General features: G+C 41.2%; 1 protein-coding gene across 1 annotated transcript in view; it reads left to right on the top strand.

The window, feature by feature from the left end:
• The window catches only part of si:ch73-364h19.1, a 33,822-nt gene extending 12,658 nt beyond the window's left edge, over positions 1-21,164 (top strand). Inside the window, exons 3-6 of the mRNA XM_073945283.1 lie at positions 13,304-13,402; positions 14,308-14,478; positions 18,149-20,297; positions 20,420-21,164. Coding sequence (XP_073801384.1) covers positions 13,304-13,402; positions 14,308-14,478; positions 18,149-18,328 — 450 coding nt within the window. The 3' untranslated portion in view covers positions 18,329-20,297; positions 20,420-21,164. The remainder of the gene's footprint in view (positions 1-13,303; positions 13,403-14,307; positions 14,479-18,148; positions 20,298-20,419) is intronic.
• The last annotated feature ends 2,369 nt before the right edge of the window (positions 21,165-23,533 follow it).

The raw sequence follows: 23,533 nt of genomic DNA, 5'->3' as shown, positions 1-23,533 counted from the left end.
ATATTATATTATATTTAATTATATTATATTATATTATATTATATTATATTTTATAATATTATATTTAATTATATTATATTATATTACATTATATTATATTTAATTATATTATATTATATTATATTATATTATATTATATTATATTATATTATATTATATTATATTATATTTAATTATATTTAATTATATTATATTTAATTATATTATATTATATTAATAAATGAACATTTATTGTAGTTTAAATTAATATTAAAGGCATTTAACTGACGTTTAAAGCGCTTTTCTTACTACTTAATGTACTGACAGGTGTTTATGGTAAAATAAATATACATAAAAGTTGATTTCATTGTAACTTCTTTTAAGCTATGAGGTTTCAGTTTAGTCTAGTTGACAGATTTCAATTTGAAAATGTAAACATATTAAATAATAAAAAATTTAAAGCATGACGAATTCACTTTAAAGAATTAAATGGCCATCGAATTGTCTCTGTTTCTGCCCTCCAAAAATAATTAACTGGCAAGAAATGTGATATGATTTTGATAATATGATAGTAATGATAGGATTTTTAAAAATAGAAATAACATTAACAAGGAAATCGTGTTAATTATAGGTGATAAATATAAATATAATTTCAATTTTATCGCCTAGCTGAAAATATATTACTGAATTGGGCAGAAGGTGGAGTGTATTTCTAGCTATGCTACCTTTGTGACCTACTCTTGTTTCTCTTTTAATGTATTAAAACTAAGATTGTGCTTCGGCTTACATTATTGTTTATTCATTCATTCATTCATTCATTCATTCATTCATTCAATTTTGGCTTAGTTCCTTTATTATTTAGCGGTCGCCTTAGGGGAAGTAACTGCCAACCTATCCAGCATATGTTTTATACAAACTGGCTCGATCCATTGACCTTCTTGCTGTGAGGGCTACCCACTGCGCCACCGTGCTGCCCCTCAATTTTAAATATTTAAATTGTAAATGTTGGTAATATTAAATAAATAATTAAAAATTATAATCAAGTACTTCACTAAATCAGTATATTAAAATAATTTAATTTGTTTAAAGCATGACGAATTCACTTTAAAGAATTAAAACTTTGTTTTAAAATAAAAATGTTATTTGAAATTATTATGTTATCGTAAAAGTCTGCTTAAGTGAAATTAAAATGTTAAAATGTGCTCTTAAAGCTCATGTGAGTTGCTTTGAAATGTGCGCTTTTTGATCAACACGTGAAATAATTTAAACTAAAACATAAAGACAGAATATTTTATATTTTCTATTTTTTAAAACTTAGTGTTTTATAAAATTAACTGACATTAGTGGTTCATTCTGTGGTGACCCCTTATAAATAAGCGAATAAGGGAAGTGAGTGATGCTTGACATGTTATAGGTCATTTGAAAAAGTTAAATAAAATAAAACTATATATAATAACTACTTCAACTGTCAGTTTGTCAGGTTTCTAAATATTAATTACATCTGTACGACAAGCTCTGCCTTCTCCTGGATGTGTACAAGGTTTTGAAACTAAACGCACCCAAAGTAACATATTTCAGATTTACACAAAATGTCATCAGCGTCCTCTAGTGGATTTGTCCTCTGAAACGAACAAAAAAAACGTACCCTAAGTAACGTATTTTAGATTCACACAAAATGTCAACAGCGTCCTCTAGTGAACTGGTCATTTGAAACGTACAACAAAACGCACCATAAGTAGCATATTTTAGATTCGCATAAAAGTAGACAGCGCCCTCTAGCGGATTTATCATCTGAAATGTACAAAAAACACACCCTAAGTGACGTATTTTAGATTCACACAAATGTCAACAGCGCCCTCTAGTATATTTGTCATCTGAAACGTACAACAAAATGCACCCTAAGTAGCGTACTTCAGATACACACAAATGTAGACATCGCCCTCTAGTGGATTTATCATCTGAAATGTACAAAAAACACACCCTAAGTGACGTATTTTAGATTCACACAAATGTCAACAGCGCCCTCTAGTATATTTGTCATCTGAAACGTACAACAAAATGCACCCTAAGTAGCGTACTTCAGATACACACAAATGTAGACATCGCCCTCTAGTGGATTTATCATCTGAAATGTACAAAAAACACACCCTAAGTGACGTATTTTAGATTCACACAAATGTCAACAGCGCCCTCTAGTAGATTTGTCATCTGAAACGTGCAACAAAACATACCCTGAGCAATGTATTGTAGGTTTCACAAAAAATGGCACGCATTTACAATGAGCCTGGGTTCAGTCGGTGGGTTCAAAGTTTATCTTGTGATAAAGCAAAGCTCTCACACTTAGCCTGGAGTCAAACCTCAGCATCGTTTCCTTTTCCTGTTCACTTTCCACCCGGAGAGATCTAAAACCTTATCTGAGAAACACAGGGAAGCTGCCTCCACATTTGTACTCCCACCAAGAGGAAATGCAAAAGCACATCTGCTGAAGATAGACACCGAGTGCAGGCTAAATGAGAGGTCTGCGATACAATGACCGTTGCAGTCACCTTTTATTTCTATAGCGCTTAATACAGTGTGGATTGTGTCAAAGTGGCATATGAACCTGTCTTGTGCTTTTGTTAATAGGTTAGCTGGCAATATTCAGCCCATTCACGTATCAGACATGTTTCTGAGCATGTTACAATTTCTCCAGATTTACTTTTACTACTTAACTACACCCAAAAAAAAAAAACACTCACACCAGGTCTGTGACATCATCGACTTCCGCTTTAAGATTTAAAGGGCTAGCGTTGCACCAGACCCCTGTAAGTGGTGTCGTTTGAAAGTGTAGAATCTATATGTTATGCACATATGCATCACTTTGGCTTTTATTCTATTGTATAAAAGTTATTTACACTTAAATACACAGTATTTTGGATACCCGAGCTGGGTATTTGACATTGGTTCATTTTCATATTTTTCATATGACACATGTACAAGTTATAGCTGAAATGAAACCTCTTGCCGGTGCTCATACGGCTCTAGCATTCTTTTTACTGAATTATATTCACATATCAAACAGTTGCCGAATGACTCGCGGTGTTTCCATGGCGCAGAAGTGAAAACAATACATTTATGATCAATAAGCAGCCCCAGATAGCACAGACAGCTGTCATCTCTCACCTTATGCTGTGCGCTTCAGAGCCATTCTCCTCTGTTTTTGAGGTGATGTGCATAAGTAATCCTTTTATATGTCTGACGTGCTCCAAACACAGTGAATTATGTTTGATCAAACAAAAGAATAGTGAAATATGAAAACAATGATCGCTCCCTGTGGCTTGTACAGCACCTCTCATCAGTTGGAATACAATAACTCTTGCATAGATTATGGTGGAGATGTTTTTCTTATTTCCTATGATGACAGACGTGCAGGAACCACCAACATTAATTACAGCACGCTAGACCACACACAACCTAAAAGGTACACTTTCACATTTGAGTTTGTAAAAAATACAAAAAGCGCCTCTTTTTTTAGGTGTTTATTATCACACAGACGACATATACAGATATTTTAAACAATTTCAATAGTGCTTTATGATAATTCAAAGGGTTTTCTTTAAAATGATACCAAATTTTTGCATTTACACCTCTGCATGTGGATTTGGGAAGCTTTTAAATTTGGGTAGGCAAAACCCAGGCGGAAATCCCCAAATAGCAGCAACAGTTTAATTGTCTAAATTACCTGCTTTATCACTTTACATTTAAACAGTTTCAAGACTGCACTGTGTTTTCTGTTTATTTGCAGGTGTGAATTGCATTATGGGATGTTGATCTCTGCTCTGTCCACTTTTGATGTTGAATAATCAACTCTACAGTTTAACAAAGTGACTTTTAGTGACATTTTAGTACTTTGAATTAATATAAGAAATAATATCTAGAGAAATGAGTCTGTAAAATTGCGACAACAACAACAAAAAAAGTGCTGGCAGTTTCTTACAAGGTTTTTGTAGCATAATATACAACACCAACCCAGACAATAAAGGACTTTAAACTACTAAATAATTTCATAAAAGTCACTTTTTAAAACTGTTCAAGGTTAAAAAAAATATTGGAAGAAAGATCAAAATCCCATAATGCAATTCAAAAGCAGAAATAAACAGATATAAACATGAATCACAAAATATGGGTATATTTTTACAGTGACTGATAGTTCATTCATTCATCATTCCTGTGTCTATCCTGATTATATGACGATTCTTCAAGTGCTTATCATAACATATTGTTTTCCCATTTCTAATGACTTTGTTATTGTTCAACTCATTCCAGAGGCAAAAATGCATGTGTGAGTGAGGCCCAAGTAGGTTTTCTGATACAAATCACATCTGCACACTTCAGCAACACAAACAGAACGCTGGTTGTTTATTCATTAATTTATTTTCCTTCGAGGTAGTGCTGTCGCCTCACAGCAAGAAGGTCGCTGTTCGAACCTCTGCTCAGTTGGCGTTTCTGTGTGGAGTTTGCATGTTCTCCCTGCCTTTGCGTGGGTTTCCTCCGGGTGCTCCGGTTTCCCCCACAGTCCAAAGACATGCGGTACAGGTGAATTGAGTAGGCTAAATTGTCCGTAGTGTGTGAATGTGTGTGTGGATGTTTCCCAGAGATGGGTTGCGGCTGGAAGGGCATCCGCTGCGTAAAAACTTGAGTTGGCGGTTCAATCCGCTGTGGCGACCCCGGATTAATAAAGGGACTAAGCCGACAAGAAAAATGAACCGCCAACTGTTCCAGCACTTGATTTATGCAGTGGATGCCCTTTTAGCTGCTACCCAGTACTGGGAAACACCTATACACTCTCGTTCTCACTCTATGGCAAACCCATGCCAACACTGGGAGAACATGCAGAGTCCACACGGAAACGCCAACTGACTTGAACCAGCAAACTTCTTGCTGTGAGGCGACAGAGCTAACCACTGAGCCAGCGTGCCACTGTAAAGGTGTTTACCAGTCATGCAAAGTGAGAGTAATGAGCTGAGATCTGTTGATCAAGCTGTGCTGATTGGTTTAAGTTGTTTGCATGACCACACACATTGTTGGCTTTACTCGGCGTAATCACTTTAAGAATGTGCATGTAAATGCATTCGCTGAGGCGTCACGTCAATGAGCAATCCTGTCCTGAATGATGCTTCTTTAGCCGCTCCTGAAATACCCAAACGCAGCGATGTTTTGGCTTTTAACAAGAAACAGCCTCCACCTCTTTTACTTGTTGAAGAAAAAATGCATTCGACCTCTTGTGAAATTGAATCCAAATTTTATCCAAGTGATGTTAGACAGGGTGACGCAGTGGGCAGCACATTTGTCTCACAACAAGAAGGTCGCTGGGTCGCTGGGTCGCTGGTTCGATCCTCGGCTCAGTTGGTGTTTCTGTGTGGAGTTTGCATGTTCTCCCTGCGTTCGCGTGGGTTTCCTCCGGGTGCTCCGGTTTCCCTCACAGTCCAAAGACATGCGGTACAGGTGAACTGGGTAGGCTAAATTGTCTGTAGTGTGTGAATGTGTGTGTGGATGTTTCTCAGAGATGGGTTGCGGCTGGAAGGGCATCCGCTGCGTAAAAACTCGCTGGATGAGTTGGCGGTTCATTCTGCTGTGGCGACCCCGGATTAATAAAGGGACCAAGCCGACAAGAAAATGAATGAATGTTAGACAGAGCAAGCACATTTTCTACAGCATTCATTCATTTTCCGTCAGCTTAGTCTCTATTTCAGAGGTCGTCACAGTGGAATGAACCATTCCAGCATTTTGCACAGCGGATACTTATCCAGCCGCAACCCAGTACTGGAAAACACCCATACACACTCATTCACACACATACAGACATCCCAAGTAGAGACTTCTGGATGCCCGCAAATCAGTCGCGCAGCGGACGGGCCAGTCGTTGCGATTTGAAAATCCGGCAACCGCAATAATCAAACCCCTGGGAACAGCTGTGGTCGGAACCAAAGTTCACAGGACTGTGTTTACTGAACTCCTCTAAAGCGGTGGACTACTTCACACTGATTGCTTGCCGCCGAACCGCGTCATAGCTCATTACCATAAAGTTGACTTGATTTCATCTCTCCTTGACACCGGAGAAGATGCGCCACGCTGCTCCTCACCGCCGGTTCTCATTGAAAATAAATGACTTCCGGGTACTTTGACGCTCTCGCCGCTTGTTTGTGATCACTCCTCAGTTTGTGAAAGCTACCCCGGGTCGACGCCTCACCCCGCCCCCGTTTCCTGCTCCTTAGTTAGTGATCTCTCCTCAGTTTGTGAAGGCTTCCCCGCGTTGTCACTCCACCCCGCCCCCTTTACCCGTCCCCTCAGTTAGTGATCGCTCCATCCCCCCTTCAGGGGGCCCCGTCAGTGATCCTTGCAGGGGGGCCCCCGCATTTTGCGCTACGCCACTGCCGCAAATGAATGATAATCTCCCGGAAGTCGCTCGTGTGGTCCTTAAATATGTCGCACACCCCTCTGCACAACATCCCTCCCAGCTCTTCAGGTACGTTGCACACATAAGCCCCCATACAGATACATTCAACCCAAGCTCATTCTGAAAACGGACGTTTCTGGAGAGCGCGATTTATGAAGCCTGACATACGTATGGCTGCATTTCGTTTTTTAAGCGAACGCTACGGGCTGTATAACGACGTTTCTTTTCGTGCTCGCCGGCTGACCGCTTACCTCCATGTCGAGGGCTTTCCCGCTGCATCCAGTTAGCTCGTCGTGTACGTCGGTGGAGTTGAGATGCAGAGAGGAGCTGAGGATGACGACGACCGGGTTCGAGTCAGGGGAAGAGCAGTTCCAGAAATTAAGTAAGACTAAAACAGAATCCAAAAAATTAAGTGAACGAGTTCATAACAGAGTGAGAATGTGGTGAAATCTAAAAACGTGGTATAAAACAGGCGAGGGCTTTTCTTTTTCTGGACGGCTTTTGTAAATCGTTGCTTGGGTTAAGGGAAGTAAGCAGGCGGGCGGGTCAATCAGTATAACTGGTTGGGTTTGGGGAAGGAGGAGGAGGGTGGGTTGGCGGATAATGGATTGGCCGGTCGCCCAGTCAATCATTCAGTCAGTCAGACAGACAGTCACTCGACAGCGGCCTCTGGTGGGTTGACGCGAGTGCAGCGCGGGTGCAAATGGCAATCATAAGAGACATTTGAGATGCGAAAAAGCGCACACAATGGCCTCTCGCAGATTCGCGAAAATAAAAATTGAACAACTAGGTAACTCCCGGGACGTATTTCGTGGTCTCCAAAAAATGTCCACGGGACTACGTTTTCAGAAATTTTGAAGTTAACTCAACATTGCATATTTTGCAGCCCTAATCTTTACTGTAAGTATAAGCAGTAATTTTCACAAATAAACTTTAAAACACAGCAACATGACTATCCTACACTAAGATACAGTTCATATTACAGTTAAACACTGTGTAATTCACACACATCTTCAACTGTGATGACTGAAATGAAGCCGATTTCATTTACTAGAACTTCATCTATAGTCAAAATGATTTGCCCTCTTGTGATTTTTTTTCACAAGGAATTTTTCACAGTGTTTCCTGTAATATTTTTTCTTCTGAAGAAAGTCTTATTTGTTTTATTTCGGCTAGAATAAAAGCAGTTTTTAATTTCTGAAACCTATTTAAGGGTCAATATTATTATCCCCCTTAAGCAATATTAGTGTTGGATTGTCTCCAAAACAAACCACTGTTATACAATGACTTGCCTAATTACCCTAACTTTACCCTAATTACCATAGTTAAGCCTTTAAATGTCACTTCAAGCTGAATGCTAGTGTTTTGAAGAATATCTAGTCTAATGTTATATGCTGTCATCATGGCAAAGATAAAAGAAATCAGTGATTAAAGCTATTATGTTTAGATATGTGTTAAGTAAAACTCCTTTAAGCAACACTTCAAGAAAGCATTCTTAAAAGCATCTGATCTCTAGATGCATTGTTTTGGTGGGGGGTCAGAGTAAGTAACTAAAAAAACCAAAGGTTTTCCTTCAGGTCAGGCGCTGAAAAAGGCTCACCGTCCTCCCCCGACTTCACTGATTTTACACGCTTCACACTGAATCGCCAGAGCGCACAAAAGGACGTCTTTCTTTCAGGACGGGGCGACGGCGGTGAGGGAAGGAAACCTCTGACCCCTCATTTACTGAACGTGTCTCTCAGGGGCCCGAATGGGACGGGTGATGGGAAAGGTCAGAATACGTCACCGTGAGGGATGTCAGAGCTGTCAGGAGGCGTCCCGCTGCTCTACGCTGATTAGCCATAGGTTTATCAAGGGATGACATATTCTTATTAGATTTCTTATTGTCTAACAATATAAGAAATTCAAGTCGGTTCAAGTTTATTCGCAATAATTATTGTTACAAGCAGCTTTGCAAAAGGTGCACATCATTGCATTACAATTAAATTAGGGAAAAATAAAGTTATTAGTTGTTTCAGCACAGAATTGTGTAAATCTGTGGATTTATGCGGAATGATTTTGGCAGTATCCTAACTAAAAACTTAATATGTGAGTTAAAACTTAATAATGCCAATCTCTTTGCTTGCGCGCCGATTTCCACTGCTCGTGCACAAAACTTCTTGCACACCCTCATATACGCTGCTCAAGCGCAGATCTTCTTGTGCGCTCTCAAATAAACGCTGCTAAAGTGTGATTTAGGGTGTTTATGTAGTGAGTATGTCTCCAACATTTATTAGACTTGCTAGGAATATTTATTTATTTCTCTAATAGACAGCATTAATGCGTCCTGAAGTAAAGTGAAACGGCTATAAACTCCAGCAAAATAACGTTAAAGTCTTTGTATGCAAAATCACAGACCTTTATCTATAAATAAAGTATAATTATGGAAACTGTGTTCATCTTAACTGAAAGCTACGTCGTGTTTGCTGGCCTCACGCATCACGCACCAGTCAGCCAGTTGGTCAGTCTGTCTGCACGTCACCTTAAAGAGTTTAACAAATAACGCACAGCACTATACGGTAACAGAAAAGTTTGCGTTGTTATAATTCACTTACCTTTTAATGCGTTTTGGTGCGTATATCTCCCGCAATTAAAAATAACAACAATGACTGAATGTTTTGAATTAATAAGAAGCTGTAATGTAGTCGTGGCGGGATGAATTTTGGTGTTGCGCCCCGCCATGAAGGAATGAATTTAGCGGAAACCATGATAGCTGTCGATTACTTCAGTCTAAAATTACAAGTGTTTGGAGAAACATAGCAATGTTAGTAATGATAATGATAACAACAAAAATTAAGTAAAATAAATAAAACAAAAAATAAATACATTTGAAAAAGAAATAAATTATTTTCTATATAAACAGGGCTCGAAATTGCGACCGTCACATGTCCGCCCAAAACTTTATCTTTGCGACCTCAAAATATACTTGTGCGACTTCTTAAAATTGGTGCCGTATGACTGGTTTTCACTGCAAATGTTCGCAGAACGCATCTTAACACCTGAGACGCCAAACGCAGCGCTCATACATAGTTTAAAACAGTTGTCAAACAACTTTACTTGCCCCCACCTTTAAGCTCTTCTGATTGGCCCACTGCTCTAAAACTAAATGCAAACGGATTGGTTAGTATCAGCTGTCAACTCAGCCGATGCCTTTCTTTAGATGACAGGGAGAGCTACAACCGTGAACATGTAAATCTCTGAAGATGAGAATGAAAGCAACACTGACAGGTTTAGTTTTAGAAACCACTTAAAGTTACTAATAATGACACATCTGATCAGTGATCATGTGGTGAATGTTAATCCACTGTTTACTCTTTTCGAAGAGTGGGTAAAAGACTTCCAGTGTTTAAAGCCCGCTATAAAAATGACTAAAGCATTACCGTAAAGCCGGGGTGACGGTGACAGTTTGCTGGTGACAGCGTTCGCCAAATCTACACATTTTAAGCATGAGCGCTTCTGTTCAATCCTTCGTTTAATCGTCAGGATGCTGTCAGCTGTGCAGGTGGCAGCTATATGTAAAATGTAACGTACACCATCGCAAAAAGGCTTGCATTCATTAAGATGAAACTAATATTGCAGCTCATGAAAAAAACAAACGGATGCAAATAATAAGCTTTATGTCAGTATTCTCTGTGCAATATCAGACAGCACCCGTGAGAACAGCAAAGTTATTATTGTCAACTAAGTTTCATTCATGTCAAGCAGTGCGTGCAGGGCCGGTGGGCGCATGCAGATGTCGTTTGCTTGTTAGATTGCTTAGTGTTGATTTCAAATGCAGTAAATCGGTTGATATAGCATTAAAACTTGTAGTAACGAGGTTTATAATTGGTGGGTGCGACAAAATTTTGGCTGGTGCTCCTAACTTTTTAAAGTTGCGAGCACCAGTGCTACCAAGCAAAACGGTAAATTTCTTATTTGTTTTATTTTGGCTAGAATAAAAGCAGTTTTTATTTTTTAAAGCCATTTTTAAGTCAATATTATTAGCCCCCTTAAGCAATATGTATATTTTTTATTGTGTACAGAACAAACAACTGTTATACAATGATATATATATAAAAGTATACCATTAAAAAGTGAAGCAAACAGACACTGATTGTTGGTCATTGTATCACTTACAGTCCATTTTCCCTCAAGCCATGATTAGTTTCGGACCCCTCTCTGCTGGTGTCGTTCAGCTTGTGAACTAATGACTAGTAATGCTGTCCGGGTGACACATGGCCAATAAAACACAGTGCACTAGTTTACTAGTACCTGCCACAGAAACAAGTGTGTGAAACACAGGCAGACGTTTAAAACAGCAGCAAGGGGTTTATATCCTCGGCACTCTGATGACGCAGGAAGACTTCTCATTGTCCCGGGACACAAAGCCCTCTATTTAGGTGAGGGTGATCAGTGAGTGTCAGGAATTCCTCTCCGCCTGCCCAATCTAGAGCTGCACGGGTGGGCAGATCACGGAGGAAGTGGCCTTGGTGGTCTTCCCTTCAGCGGCGTAATTTACGACCATCCCGAGGACACTCTGGAGTAGGAAGAGGAGGAGAGACATTACACCGACAATAGAGGAGGGTGTGAGGCTTTAAATCAAGCTGGCTGGTCGCCTGACATGCAGTCAGGATGAAAAACACGGTCATTTCGGAAAACTACACCATTATCGTCTCATGATGTCAGAAGTATGATGTAGTGAAAACGATGACATCACACGTGTGAATTACATCATGAATATTTGACAAACAAAATAACAAACTCCTGGAAAGGCTATTTACTGGCACAAGTACTACTGAAAGGCCACTACAAATCAACCCAGGTGCATTGGTGGATGCATGCCAAAGACTCTAGAATACACAAGACGTGTCACTCCTATAGTTTTGAATGGGGAAAAGTAACGATCACAACCCAGGCTCATTGTGGAAACGTAGTCCCGCGGACGTTTCTGGAGACCGCGGAATACGTCCCGGCGGGTGCGTACGGCTGCAGTTTTTGTTTTTTCAATCCGCAAGAGGCCGCTGTTGTGCGGTTTTTCGCACCTCATACGCCGCTCGCAAGTGTGGCTCGCTTCCCTAAACCCGAGCGACAGTTTACAAAAAGCCGTCCAAAAAATTCAAAGCCCCGATTTTTTTTTTCTACCGCGTTTTCGGATTTCGCTGCCTTCTCACTCTGTCACGAAACTCGTTCACTTAATTTTTGGGATTCTGTTTTTGTCTTACCTGATTGCTGGAACCGCTCTTCCCCAGACTCAAAACCGGTCGCCGTGGTCGACTCCTCTCTGCATCTCGAGCCTGCCGACGTACACGGTGAGCTGACTAGACAAACGGGTTACAGCGGGGAAGCCCTCCACAAGGAGGTAAGGCAAGCGCAAAAGGGAACAGCGTCACAACGCCCCGCAGCGTTAGCTTGAAAAAAAATAATTTTTAAAAATTTTAAATTTTTTAATTTTTAAATTTTTTTGGGCCGTACGTACCCCCGGGACGTATTCCGCCGTCTCCAGAAACGTCCACGGGACTGCGTTTTCAGAATGAGCTTGGGTTGAAGGATCAATATAGTAAATGAAGCCCCGCCCACTGGTACAGGAGCCAATCAGCGATCGCTATAGACTGGCGATTTTCGGGGGGAGGGGCTTGGTCCAGACTTATGTTTTGGCAGATTTTGTGTGATTAAAACGTATAGAAATGAAGCTAAAGAGACAGCTGTTGTTTATTTTATTGGTGATTCCTAATGTAAAATTTAATCGTGAGCCAGGCAAACAGTTCTGGAGAATTTGATGTTCTCTATCCAAACAGAGAGGTGTTTCAAAGATGGGTGAAAATACTTGCCTTAAAGGGAATTTGTGTGTGTGCCCAGGGATACATTATCAAGAACTGCGAAATAGTCTTCTTGCAGTTTTGTTTTCACAAATCCACTAGAGGGCGCCATGTGCATTTTTGATGATCTCAGATACGTTACTGGTTTCTCATACGTGCCATTTTTCGTAAATCCACCAGAGGGAGCTGTGTTTATTACTGCGAATATTAACGCACTTTTCTTCCGCATGCGCATAGTATATCAGCTTACCTAAAATGACCCACCTTCTGTAAACCTGATCGATAGTGGTTTAAAAATCAAACTAGAAAAGAAAAGCCAACGCGGCCACATGCTTTAACCAAAATATCACACGGATATCACTGCCGATATCAACAGCAAGATGCGCATAAATTTTGAAAATATGCATAAAAAGTGTATGCACACAACTTTTAAACTTCAACCTTAGCCACAGCCGTATCACCCTGCAGGCCAAAACCGGTTACTCACTGAAGCTGAGCAGGGCTGAGCCTGGTCAGTACCTAATGGCCCATTTCCACTGAGAGGTACGGTACGGTACGATTTGGTGCGCTATTATGGCCGTTTCCACTGTCAAAAAGCATACCGAACCAAACCGTACCACTTTTTCGGCACCCTTTCAAAAGGGTACCAAACGGGAGAAAGGGTACCAAAAGGTGGAGCTACACGTGCAGCTGAACGCTGATTGGTTAGAGATACGTCACGAGTTCGTGGAGCTACACAGAACGTAAACAAAGGAACCGCCATGTTTTTTTTTAATACAAAGCCGAGACCTTACATGGAAATACTACATGGAATATAATAACGAGCCATGGATGAACAAACAAACCGTGTCGTCGTCTCGATGCAGCCAGAAGAGCGAACAGTGTCAAATTTACTGTCCCACTACCATACACTCTGGAAACACCCGGCACCCTGTCGATCACTGTCTTGTGAAAAAACTTCATAGTCATTGATGATGTCACAGGTTGTCATGTTAACAGAGCTCTTCATGTGTGTGTGTGTGTGTGTGTGTGTGTGTGTGTGTGTGTTGATCAGGAATCTCCTCCTCAGTACTACAGCAGCAGACAGACTCTGGTCACGTCGTCTGATGTGGAGCAGAATCATGACGCGGGTCACGATAACATTACTGCTCAGGTAAGCACTTTCACATGGGAGTTCTGCTGAGCCGGCATTCACACAGGAGCCTGATTGGCCTGAAGTCATTAATAATCAGCCATCATCTTCTCACCTTTCAATCTGCATGAGCTATCGGCTTGTTGAATCTGACTTCATGCAAAAAAAATAACCCTAAATTAGGAGTTTTCCGTAGTTTGAGATGTTTTCCCAATTTAGTTATGCATTTGAACTGCATTATAGGATTTTGATCTTTCTTTCAACAACTTTTAACATTGAAGAGTTCAGAAAAGGGAGTTTTATTGACATTTTAATAGTTTAAGTTGGTGTTGTATATTACAAATACATTGTATATTTTCTGCTATTTAACACACTTAGTTCTCTAGTTATTGTACATTATATTATTTCAAGCCACTAAAATGTGAATAAACCCCACTTTGTTTACCTGTAGAGTTGATATTTCAACATCAAAAGTTGACAGGGCAGAGATTAAAAAATGTCTAAACACAAAAGTTTTAATAACTCATGTCTAATAACTGATTTCTTTTCTCTTTGTCATGATGACAGCACATAATATTAGACTAGATATTCTTCAAGACACTAGTATTCAGCTTGAAGTGACATTTAAAGGCTTCACTAGGGTAATTAGGGTAAAGTTAGGGTGATTAGGCAGGTCATTGTATAACAGTGGTTTGTTCTGGAGACAATCCAAAACAAATATTGCGAGGCTAATAATATTGACCTTAAAATGAGTTTAAAACAATTAAAAACTGCTTTTATTCTAGCCGAAATAAAACAAATAAGACTTTCTCCAGAAGAACAAATATTACAGGAAATACTGTAAAACAAAAACCTGAATCTGTTCAACGTCATTTGGGAAATATTTAACGAACTCAAATATGTCAACTGTATGTGTTGTGTTTCAGTCGGGCTCTCTGTTCCTCATCGGTGTGCCCAGCAGCTATTATCTGTCCTCTCTGGATCCGGGTCTCCCTCGTTTACCCTCATATGAAAGCGTACGCAAAAAAGACCGACAGCGGCAGATCCACATGATGATCGCCGACCGATTCGGACTCAACGGGCCCGCTGTGACGGAGGTGACGCTTTCACATCATTCATTTCCTTAATTACACTAATGTTCATTATTTTTGCTGGATAGACTTAATCATTCATTCATTTTCCTTTGGCTAGTCCCTTTATTCCAGAGTGATCCGCTTTTCCCCACAGTCCAAACACATATAGGTTATAGGGGAATTGATTAACCAATTTGCCTGTAGTGTATGAGTGTGTTTGGGTGTTTCCCAGTACAGGGTTGCGGCTGGAAGGGCAACCACTATGTAAAACATTTAAAATAATAAATAGTTGCTGGTTCATTCCACTGTGGGGACCCTTGATAAATAAGGGACTAAGCCAAAGGAAAATGAATGAAGTAATATATATATATATATATATATATATATATATATATATATATATATATATATATATATATATATATATATATATATATTCTTCTTTCATTTAATTGAATTTACCTGTCTGTAAACAACACATTAAGTAAACACTTCAGTTTATTCTGTTAAAGTCTATTTTCTTTTAATAATAAGTGCTTTAAACATTTGAATATAATGTACTTTTCCCCTCATTACAATTGTTGTCGGCTATATCCTGTTTTCATGACCTCGATAGTTTGACTAGATCGAAAAGTTGAACAATTCAAATTCCGCATTATTGGATGCTCGGAACTGGATAATAGTTATAGTCATTACAGAGCTGTCTGAAATCCTCAGTTCTGATTGGTAAGTCGTGACAATAAAAAGTATGTTATTCCCAGATAACAATGCCTAAATGACACAGACTCCTCCAGGAAATGAGAATCACTTTGACCGTCAGTGAATACGTTCACATCCATGTACTTACATCCACATTAATAAGCCAGTTTTTGACTGCTTGGCGCCATATTGTGAAGGAATAATGTGCAGGTTAGTGTATACTCCATCAGCTGTTTTAGTTTTTGTCTTCTTTGCATTTTTGACTATTTGGCGCCATCTAGTGTCTGAATAATGCGCAGGTTAGTGTATACTCCATCAGCTGTTTTAGTTTTTGTCTTCTTTGCATTTTTGACTGTTTGGTGCCATCTAGTGTCTGAATAATGTGCAGGTTAGTGTATACTCCATCAGCTGTTTTAGTTTTTGTCTTCTTTGCATTTTTGACTGTTTGGTGCCATCTAGTGTCTGAATAATGCGCAGGTTAGTGTATACTCCATCAGCTGTTTTAGTTTTTGTCTTCTTTGCATTTTTGACTGTTTGGTGCCATCTAGTGTCTGAATAATGCGCAGGTTAGTGTATACTCCATCAGCTGTTTTAGTTTTTGTCTTCTTTGCATTTTTGACTATTTGGCGCCATCTAGTGTCTGAATAATGAGCAGGTTAGTGAATACTCCATCAGCTGTTATCGTTTCTGTCAGCTTTGTGTTTTTGACTATTTGGCGCCATCTAGTGTCTGAATAATGTGCAGGTTAGTGTATACTCCATCAGCTATGCTTTTCGCAGAATAAAACATTCAATCATATACAACAGTGCTCTGCTTTAGGCTACTGATAACCCTGTCAGGCTTTACTCTGCGATAACAACCTCCTGGATGTACTTTATCCCTTACTTGATAGTTACAGTTAGTGGTTTTGATCTTAAAAAGAACTACGCAGCGCTTTCAGAAGCTTTTATCTGCTCTGTCAGCGAGCTGCTCATCTCCAGCAGGTGCAGCCGAACAGCACAATAGATGTTTAGTATGAATGACCGCAGCGTAACATGATCCTATCCCAGAAATGGACAGCAGACACTGACAGGACTCACCTGCGCTGCTGTTTAGGCTGAGAGCATTTCACCAAACAAATACGATAATGCCAATAAATGGCCATCAAACATAATAAAGCACTCTGGAAGAGTAAACATCAGTGGAGAATACACTCATTGTCCATCTGTCTGCTCTTACTGAACTCGTCCAATCCACTTCTGTCTGCCCTAAAATGACCCTGATGATTACCTCGGAAAATGAGCCCTTCCAAGGTAATTTCAAGATTTGACCAAATGAACGCAGCCTTGGCGAGCCTTCTATTAAAACATTAACAAATCTTACGGTTTCCAAAGGTTTGACTGACAGAAAGACAAGAGATGAAATGCGGAAGGGAAAGTTGCTGCAGGCTGAGAAGGAACATCAGCTGTTCAATTTGTTTAAATAAACGTTGAGCACTGTGTTATGAATTAGCATAGAGCAAAGGTCTTTATCTCAGAGGACGTACTGAACTGCCAACCAGCAGCAGTATTGAATAATAATAAAATAATCGCCACGTGTCTGTTTGCACCCTGAGTGTAAACAGTAGTTTGTTGCCAAAGGCTTTTCACGGTAGATCTGCTCATCCCTGACTGACTGAGACAGACAATAGCACACTCTCAGAAATAAAGGTACGCAAGCTGTCACTGGGGTGGAAGCTGTCACTTAAAGGGTCCATATTAGTGTAACGGAGGCCAGCTAGTGTGTGCTGTGCAGGTAAACCTCACTCCCATCCGGGTCACGGCACCAATGTAACCCTTGTCGGCTCTACGCCACCCAACCCGCTCCGAGCTGGTTTCGAACCGGCAACCTTCTGCATGGGAGTCGGGCGCTCTACCAAGGAGGCTAAAGACCATGGCCTCTAGCGTCTGTCGCTAGAGCACCCTTTAGAGGTCAGAGGAGTGAGTAAAAATTTAAGAGGAACACTTATATTAAATTAAGGTCATTTCTAATTCAGTTTCTAATTACACTATCACGTCTTTTTTTAGAAAACAGCTGTTTTAGAACTTCAAATGTTCAACAACCCTTACAGTATTATATGTCTTAACAATAAAAATAAAAAATGTTACTCAGACGAGGACCGAATCCGGGTTGGCGGAGGCATAACCTGATGTGCTAACCACTGTACCACAACAGCTGTACATTGAATGGTGACTTATCTAGTTATGTCATCATTAACCTGCAGGCTGCATCTTGCTCACGAGACTACGAGAAAATAGATAAAAAGAGCAGAGCTGCGGTAAAATAGTGAATAAGAAGGCTGTGGTCAAGTAAATAAATGAATTATTTTTTAAAAAGTGTGACTGCTGAGAGCGACAGATTCTGGAGCTAGGGACACCGGCCCTCGCGGCCAAAAAACGGACCGGCCCACCGGGAATTCTCCCAGTCCGCCCGATTAGCCAATCCGGGCCTGGTCACGTGACCTACCTACGTCAGTTGTGTCGCTTCACTCCCATTCTTGAATTCTCTCGCGGGGCATCATGGGATAGCGCAGCATCCATGGGATGCGCCGTAAGTAGTAAGTCATCCGGGTACTTCTCGCATACTACTCACATACTACTCGGCTCGCATACTGATTTTAGCGTACTGTATAGTATGGAAGTATGCGGTTTCGGACGCAGCCTAGGTCTCAAACTCAATTCCTGAAGGCCCACAGCTCTGTACAGCTTTGCTTCAACTCTGATCAAACACAGCTGATCCAACTAATGAAGGTGTCCATGACTCTTTTGAACACCTCTGTATATTTTGTATACTGTTTGCTGGAGCAAAAATGTGCAGAGCTGCAGCCCTCTAGTAATTGAGTTCGAGACCCATGCCTTACACGTTTGGTCACCAGCAAAACCCCCTCTGAACATGTGCTCATAAGTTATCTATCCTGCACAATCTGTTATGTCACACGTGTGCTTTAACTCCAGCTTTATCTTTGTTTTCTCCACAGCCTCCTCCCACATACGAGGAAAGCATTCGTCAGTCGGTCCAATCCATTGACGTCCCGTTTGACATCCTGTCCTCGGAGGATCCACAGGCTACAGTTTCAGAGCCTGACACGGATCTGCCTGCGTATGAAGCTCTACCTCACAGCACAGACTCGCAACAGCCCAGCGACACTAGTAATTAATGCACACTCCAGCATGCGTCTGATCCTCAGCGGAAATGAGCAGCTGTTGAGCTTTTCCCAGGCCTGACAGCTGATCTACAAACAGACGAGTGCGTCAATCTGCTGCCTTTGCAAAAAAACACCACCAAAATGAGATATGACTTGACCTATGCAAATACTTGAGGAGGAGGAGGAGAACACTGCAACACTACTGGGAAACAAAGGGAAGAGAATGTGCAGCGGTTGAAATGAATGTGAAACTGCTGCTGCGCTAACTTTGTGACTTTTCCAAGCCAGAGGTGTTAAAGTGCCCTCTTTATGACTGTTTAAAGTATGATTTGAACTTTATTTAGGTGAAGAGTTGTCTTTAATTGCACGCTGCAGCGTCAGCTCTTCTTCCATAGTGTCTGAAATGTTTGGTACAAGGATCCAGTCTCACTCAACTGGGCTTTTAGAGTCTACTCTGCCCTGATTGGTCAGATGGAGGCACTACTCTGCTCTGATTGGTCAGATGGCTCTTCTCTCTTCTCACTGGTCAGATGGCCCTACTCTTGTTTGATTGGTTAGATGACACCTCTCAGCCCTGATTTGTCAGATGGAGGCATTACTCTGCTCTGATTTGACCGGGCAGATGGAGGAATAACTCTGCTCTGGTTGGCCAGATTACCCTAATCTGCTCTGATTGGTCATATGAAGGCTCTCCTCTGCTCTGATTGGTTAGATTGAGGCATTACTCTGCTCTGATTTGTCAGCTGGAGGAATAACTCTGCTCTGGTTGGCCAGATTACCCTTATCTGCTCTGATTGGTCATATGAAGGCTCTCCTCTGCTCTGATTGGACAGGTGAAGGCCCTACTCTGCTCTTACTGGACAGGTGGAGGCTCAACTCTGCTCTGATTGTCTAGATGATCCTAATCTGCTCTGATTGGTCATTAAAAGACTCTCCTCTGCTCTGATTGGACAGGTGAAGGCCCTATTCTGCTCTGATTGGACAAATAGAGGTCCTACTCTGCTTGGATTGGCCAGGTTACCCTATTCTGCTCTGATTGGACAGGTGAAGGCCCTAGTCTGCTCTGATAGGACAGATCAAGGCCCTACTCTGCTCCGATTGGCCAGATGACCCTATTCTGCTCGGATTGGACAGATAGAGGCCCTAATCTGCTCTGATTGGTCATATGAAAGCCCTCCTCTGCTCTGATTGGACTGGTGAAGGCAATTGTCTGCACTGATTGGCCAGATTACCCTAATTTGCTCTATTTGGTCATATGAAAACTGTCCACTGCTCTGATTGGCCAGAGAACCCTAATTTGCTCTGATTGGTCATATGAAGCCTCTCCTCTGCTCTGATTGGACAGGTGAAGGCCCTAGTCTTCTGTGATTGAACAGATAGAGGCCCTAATCTGCTCTTATTGGCCAGATGGAGGCCCTACTCTGCTCTGATTGGCCAGATTACTCTAATCTGTTCTAATTAGTCATACGAAGGCCCTACTCTGCTCTAATTGGACAGGTGATGGCCCTAGTCTGCTCTGATTGAACAGATTGAGGCCCTACTCTGCTCCGATTGGTCAGATGACACAAATCTGCTGTGATTAAACATGTGTAGGACCTCCTCTGCTCTGATTGGACATTTACAGGCCCAACTCTGCTCTGATTGGCCGGATAACCCTAATCTGTTCTAATTGGTCATATAAAGGCCCTCCTTTGCTCTAATTGGACAGGTGATGGCCCTAGTCTGCTGTGATTGGACAGATTGAGGTCCTACTCTGCTTCGATTGGCCAGATGACCCAAATCTGCTCTGATTAGTCATGCGTAGGACCTCCTCTGCTCTGATTGGACAGAGGGACGCCCTACTCTGCTCTGATTGGCCCGATGATCAAAATCTGCTCTGATTAGTCATATGAAGACCCTCCTCTGCTCTGATTGGCCATTTAAAGGCCCTACTCTGCTCTGATTGGTCACATGAAGGCTCTCATCTGCTCTAATTGGACAGGTGCAGGCACTAGTCTGCTCTGACAGGACAGATGGAGGCTCAAACGCTGCTCTGATTGGACAGATTACCCTAATCTGCTCTGATTGATCATAGAAAGGCTCTCCTCTGCTCTGATTGAACAGGTAAAGGCCCTAGTTTGCTCTGATTGGACAGATAGAGGCCTTAATCTGCTCTGATTGGCCAGATTACCCCAATCTACTCTTATTGGTCATATGAAGGCCCTCCTTTGCTCTGATTGAACAGGTAAAGGTGCTACTCTGCTTTGACTGGACATATGGAGGCTAAAGTCTGCTCTGATTGGCCAGATTACCCTAATCTGCTCTGATTGGTCATATCAGGGCCCTCCTCTGTTCTAATTGAATAGGCGAAGGCCCTAGTCTGCTCTGATTGGTCAAAATTGGGGCTAAAATCATGCAACTCGGCGTTACATTCAGCATTTTAGATTCTGGGCCAGATTCAGCTTGTTTTAATTTCATGTTTGGTTTTTCAGAGAGATGGCGGGTTCATCTCATACCAAAGTGGCGTATGATGTACTGTACTGAACTATATGCACAATAATGGATATTTGAAGCCATGTTTTGGACATTACAGGGAATATTTCGTTTATTTGCAGTACTGTTTTGTTGGATGTAATCATGATGTGCGCTTGTATGAACGTGATGTTCTTTCTTTCGGCAGAACAAATGTTACTGTCTCTTTAGCTAGAGATCATAGAAATTAATTTTAGCAAAGCCGCTGTCATATCTGTCTGTGTAAATATGTTCTCTGTCAAAATGATGTCTGTTCAATCCCTATTTTTTATATTTCCGTTTATCAAAATGCATATTTTTAAATTTTTCACTGTGAATAAAGATGTTTAAACAAACGTTTGGGTCTTGTTATGTGTGATACTCCGATTTCCCCCACAGTCCAAAGACATGCGGTACAGGTGAATTGGGTAGGGCATCCACTACGTAAAACATATGCTGGATAAGTTGGCGGTTCATTCCTCTGTGGTGACCCCTGATAAATAAAAGGACTAAGCCGAAAAGAAAATGAATGAATGAATACCACCACGGTGGCTCAGTGGTTAGCACAATCGCCTCACAGCAAGAAGGTCGCTGGTTCGAGCCTCGGCTGGCAAACAGGAGCGTAACGCCCAAGTGCCGTCATTCCATGCGGTATGTGGGCCGGATGTAAGTGTCTGGTGTGGGCCGGATTTAAGCCACATGAATTTTTCTAGCTTGGATACAAACTATGTATCTATCTAATTGACTGTATACGAATACCAATGTACCTGAGAGTGTCTTTTGATTGGTGCGATTATGGATTCACAGTGGTATTAACCATTATAGGGGTGGTCAAATGTATATTTTTATTATCTGTTATTTTAATCATTAACATTATTGTTTCAAATACAGATCAGCTTGAACTATTTCTCACTATTAAAGGGCTGATCCCCCCCACGTCCTTTAGGGGAGATCAAGCGTTAAGTAGGATTGTCAATCCTCCCCAAACCCGCCTGTAATTCGCACCTTGGTCGTGCTTCGCTGTGAATATAGCGTTACACAGCTAGCAAAACTCATGTGGCTCAAATCCGGCCCACACCAGACACTCACATCCGGCCCACATACCGCATGGAATGATGGCACCTGGGCGGTCCGCTCCTGTTTGCCAGATCTGGGCCACAATTAAGCCAGAGCAATATCACATATCAGCCAGAATTTAAGCAAGTGAGCAAGAGCTGACCCTATTTTAGGCCTCAGTTTGCTTTTATTCTGGCCCAGATCCGGCCCACATCAGACACTTACATCTGAACCACACACTGAATAGACTGATGGCTCTAGGGCGGTCCGCTCCAGTTTGCCAGATCTGAGCCACAAAAAAGCCAAAGCAACACCACATATCAGCCAGAATTCAGCCTAATTAAACAGAACTGACCCTATTCTGGGCCACAATTTGCTTTTATTCTGGCCCAGATCTGGCCTATTGCTTCTAATAATGGATTAAACATTGGTAAACATCAGTGAATCATATTAATTCATCACAGTTTGTGCCTCCCTTCATTTTTTTTGCTGTAATGAACAAACTTCTCAAGCAAAGTTCTTAAAAGTGGCCCACATTTGTTTGAGGTAAACTGGTCCACATTTCCCATATCTGCTCTGGGCCACTATGGGCTAATGGTTGCATTAGCCAGAGTTTACTGTGCCGAATATTTGCTAAAAGTGGCCCACATATGTCTTAAGATATCTGGGCCACATTTGCACCTACATATGTGAGCCACTTTAGGTTTAGACCCAGATTACCCTTAAATGACTATGCCACTATTTTGCCAACCGTGGCCCACATTTATCCTCCATTATTTGGGTCAAATTTATCATTCTCCACATGGGCCACATTAGACTCACATTCAGTTACATTTTGCCATAAGTGCCACATTTTTGTCTTAAATGGCCCATATATTAATTGGAATCTTTGGCCCACCTTTGGCAATGTAATGGTGGGCCACTTCACGCTCACATTCATTTAGTCTGGGCCGAAGGAAGACCACCAGTGCCGCATAACTGCCTAAAGTGGCCCACATTCATATGCTATCTGGGTAGTATTTTGAGTATTTGTAATTTGTTGCTTTACACCACTGGTTATAACCACTAACATATAGCTGAGAATGTTATTGTAACTCCTCGTCTTGAGGATTTCAGGACATTCAGTCAATAATTAACACAGACAGAACTCTAGCGTCTAGTAAAACTGAATGTACTCTGCTGTTCAAAAGTGCTGACTCAGTAGGATTCAGGATGTCTTAAAGGGACAGTTCACACAAAAAATAAACAATTCCGTCATCATTTACTCACCCTCCACTGGTTCCAAACCTGTTTGAGTTTCTGTCTGTGCATTTTATATTAATTTGGGTGATCTGTTCCTTTAAATAATGCAAAAGTGACGATAATCACGTGTATAATACAGAAAATAGACATTCGTAGTAATTTTGGTTCCTACTATGGACAGCAATGGCTGCTTTTTTCCTCAACATTATTCCTAACATCGTCATTCATGTTCAACAGAAAAAAATAAAGGTTTGGAACCACTTGAGTGTGCGTAAATCTCCATTTTTATGTGAACTATTGCTTTAAATTATTCAAAGGTGACAGTAAATATATTCATTCATATTCATTCATTAATCCGGGGTCGCCACAGCGGAATGAACCGCCAACTTATCCAGCAAGTTTTTACGCAGCGGATGCCCTTCCAGCCGC

The sequence above is a fragment of the Danio rerio genome, chromosome 3 (assembly GCF_049306965.1).
Source record: "Danio rerio strain Tuebingen ecotype United States chromosome 3, GRCz12tu, whole genome shotgun sequence".
In the NCBI taxonomy this organism is placed as follows: Eukaryota; Metazoa; Chordata; class Actinopteri; order Cypriniformes; family Danionidae; genus Danio; species Danio rerio.
The sequence above is the reverse complement of the archived record's forward strand: the minus strand, read 5'-3'. Positions and strand labels throughout refer to the sequence as shown.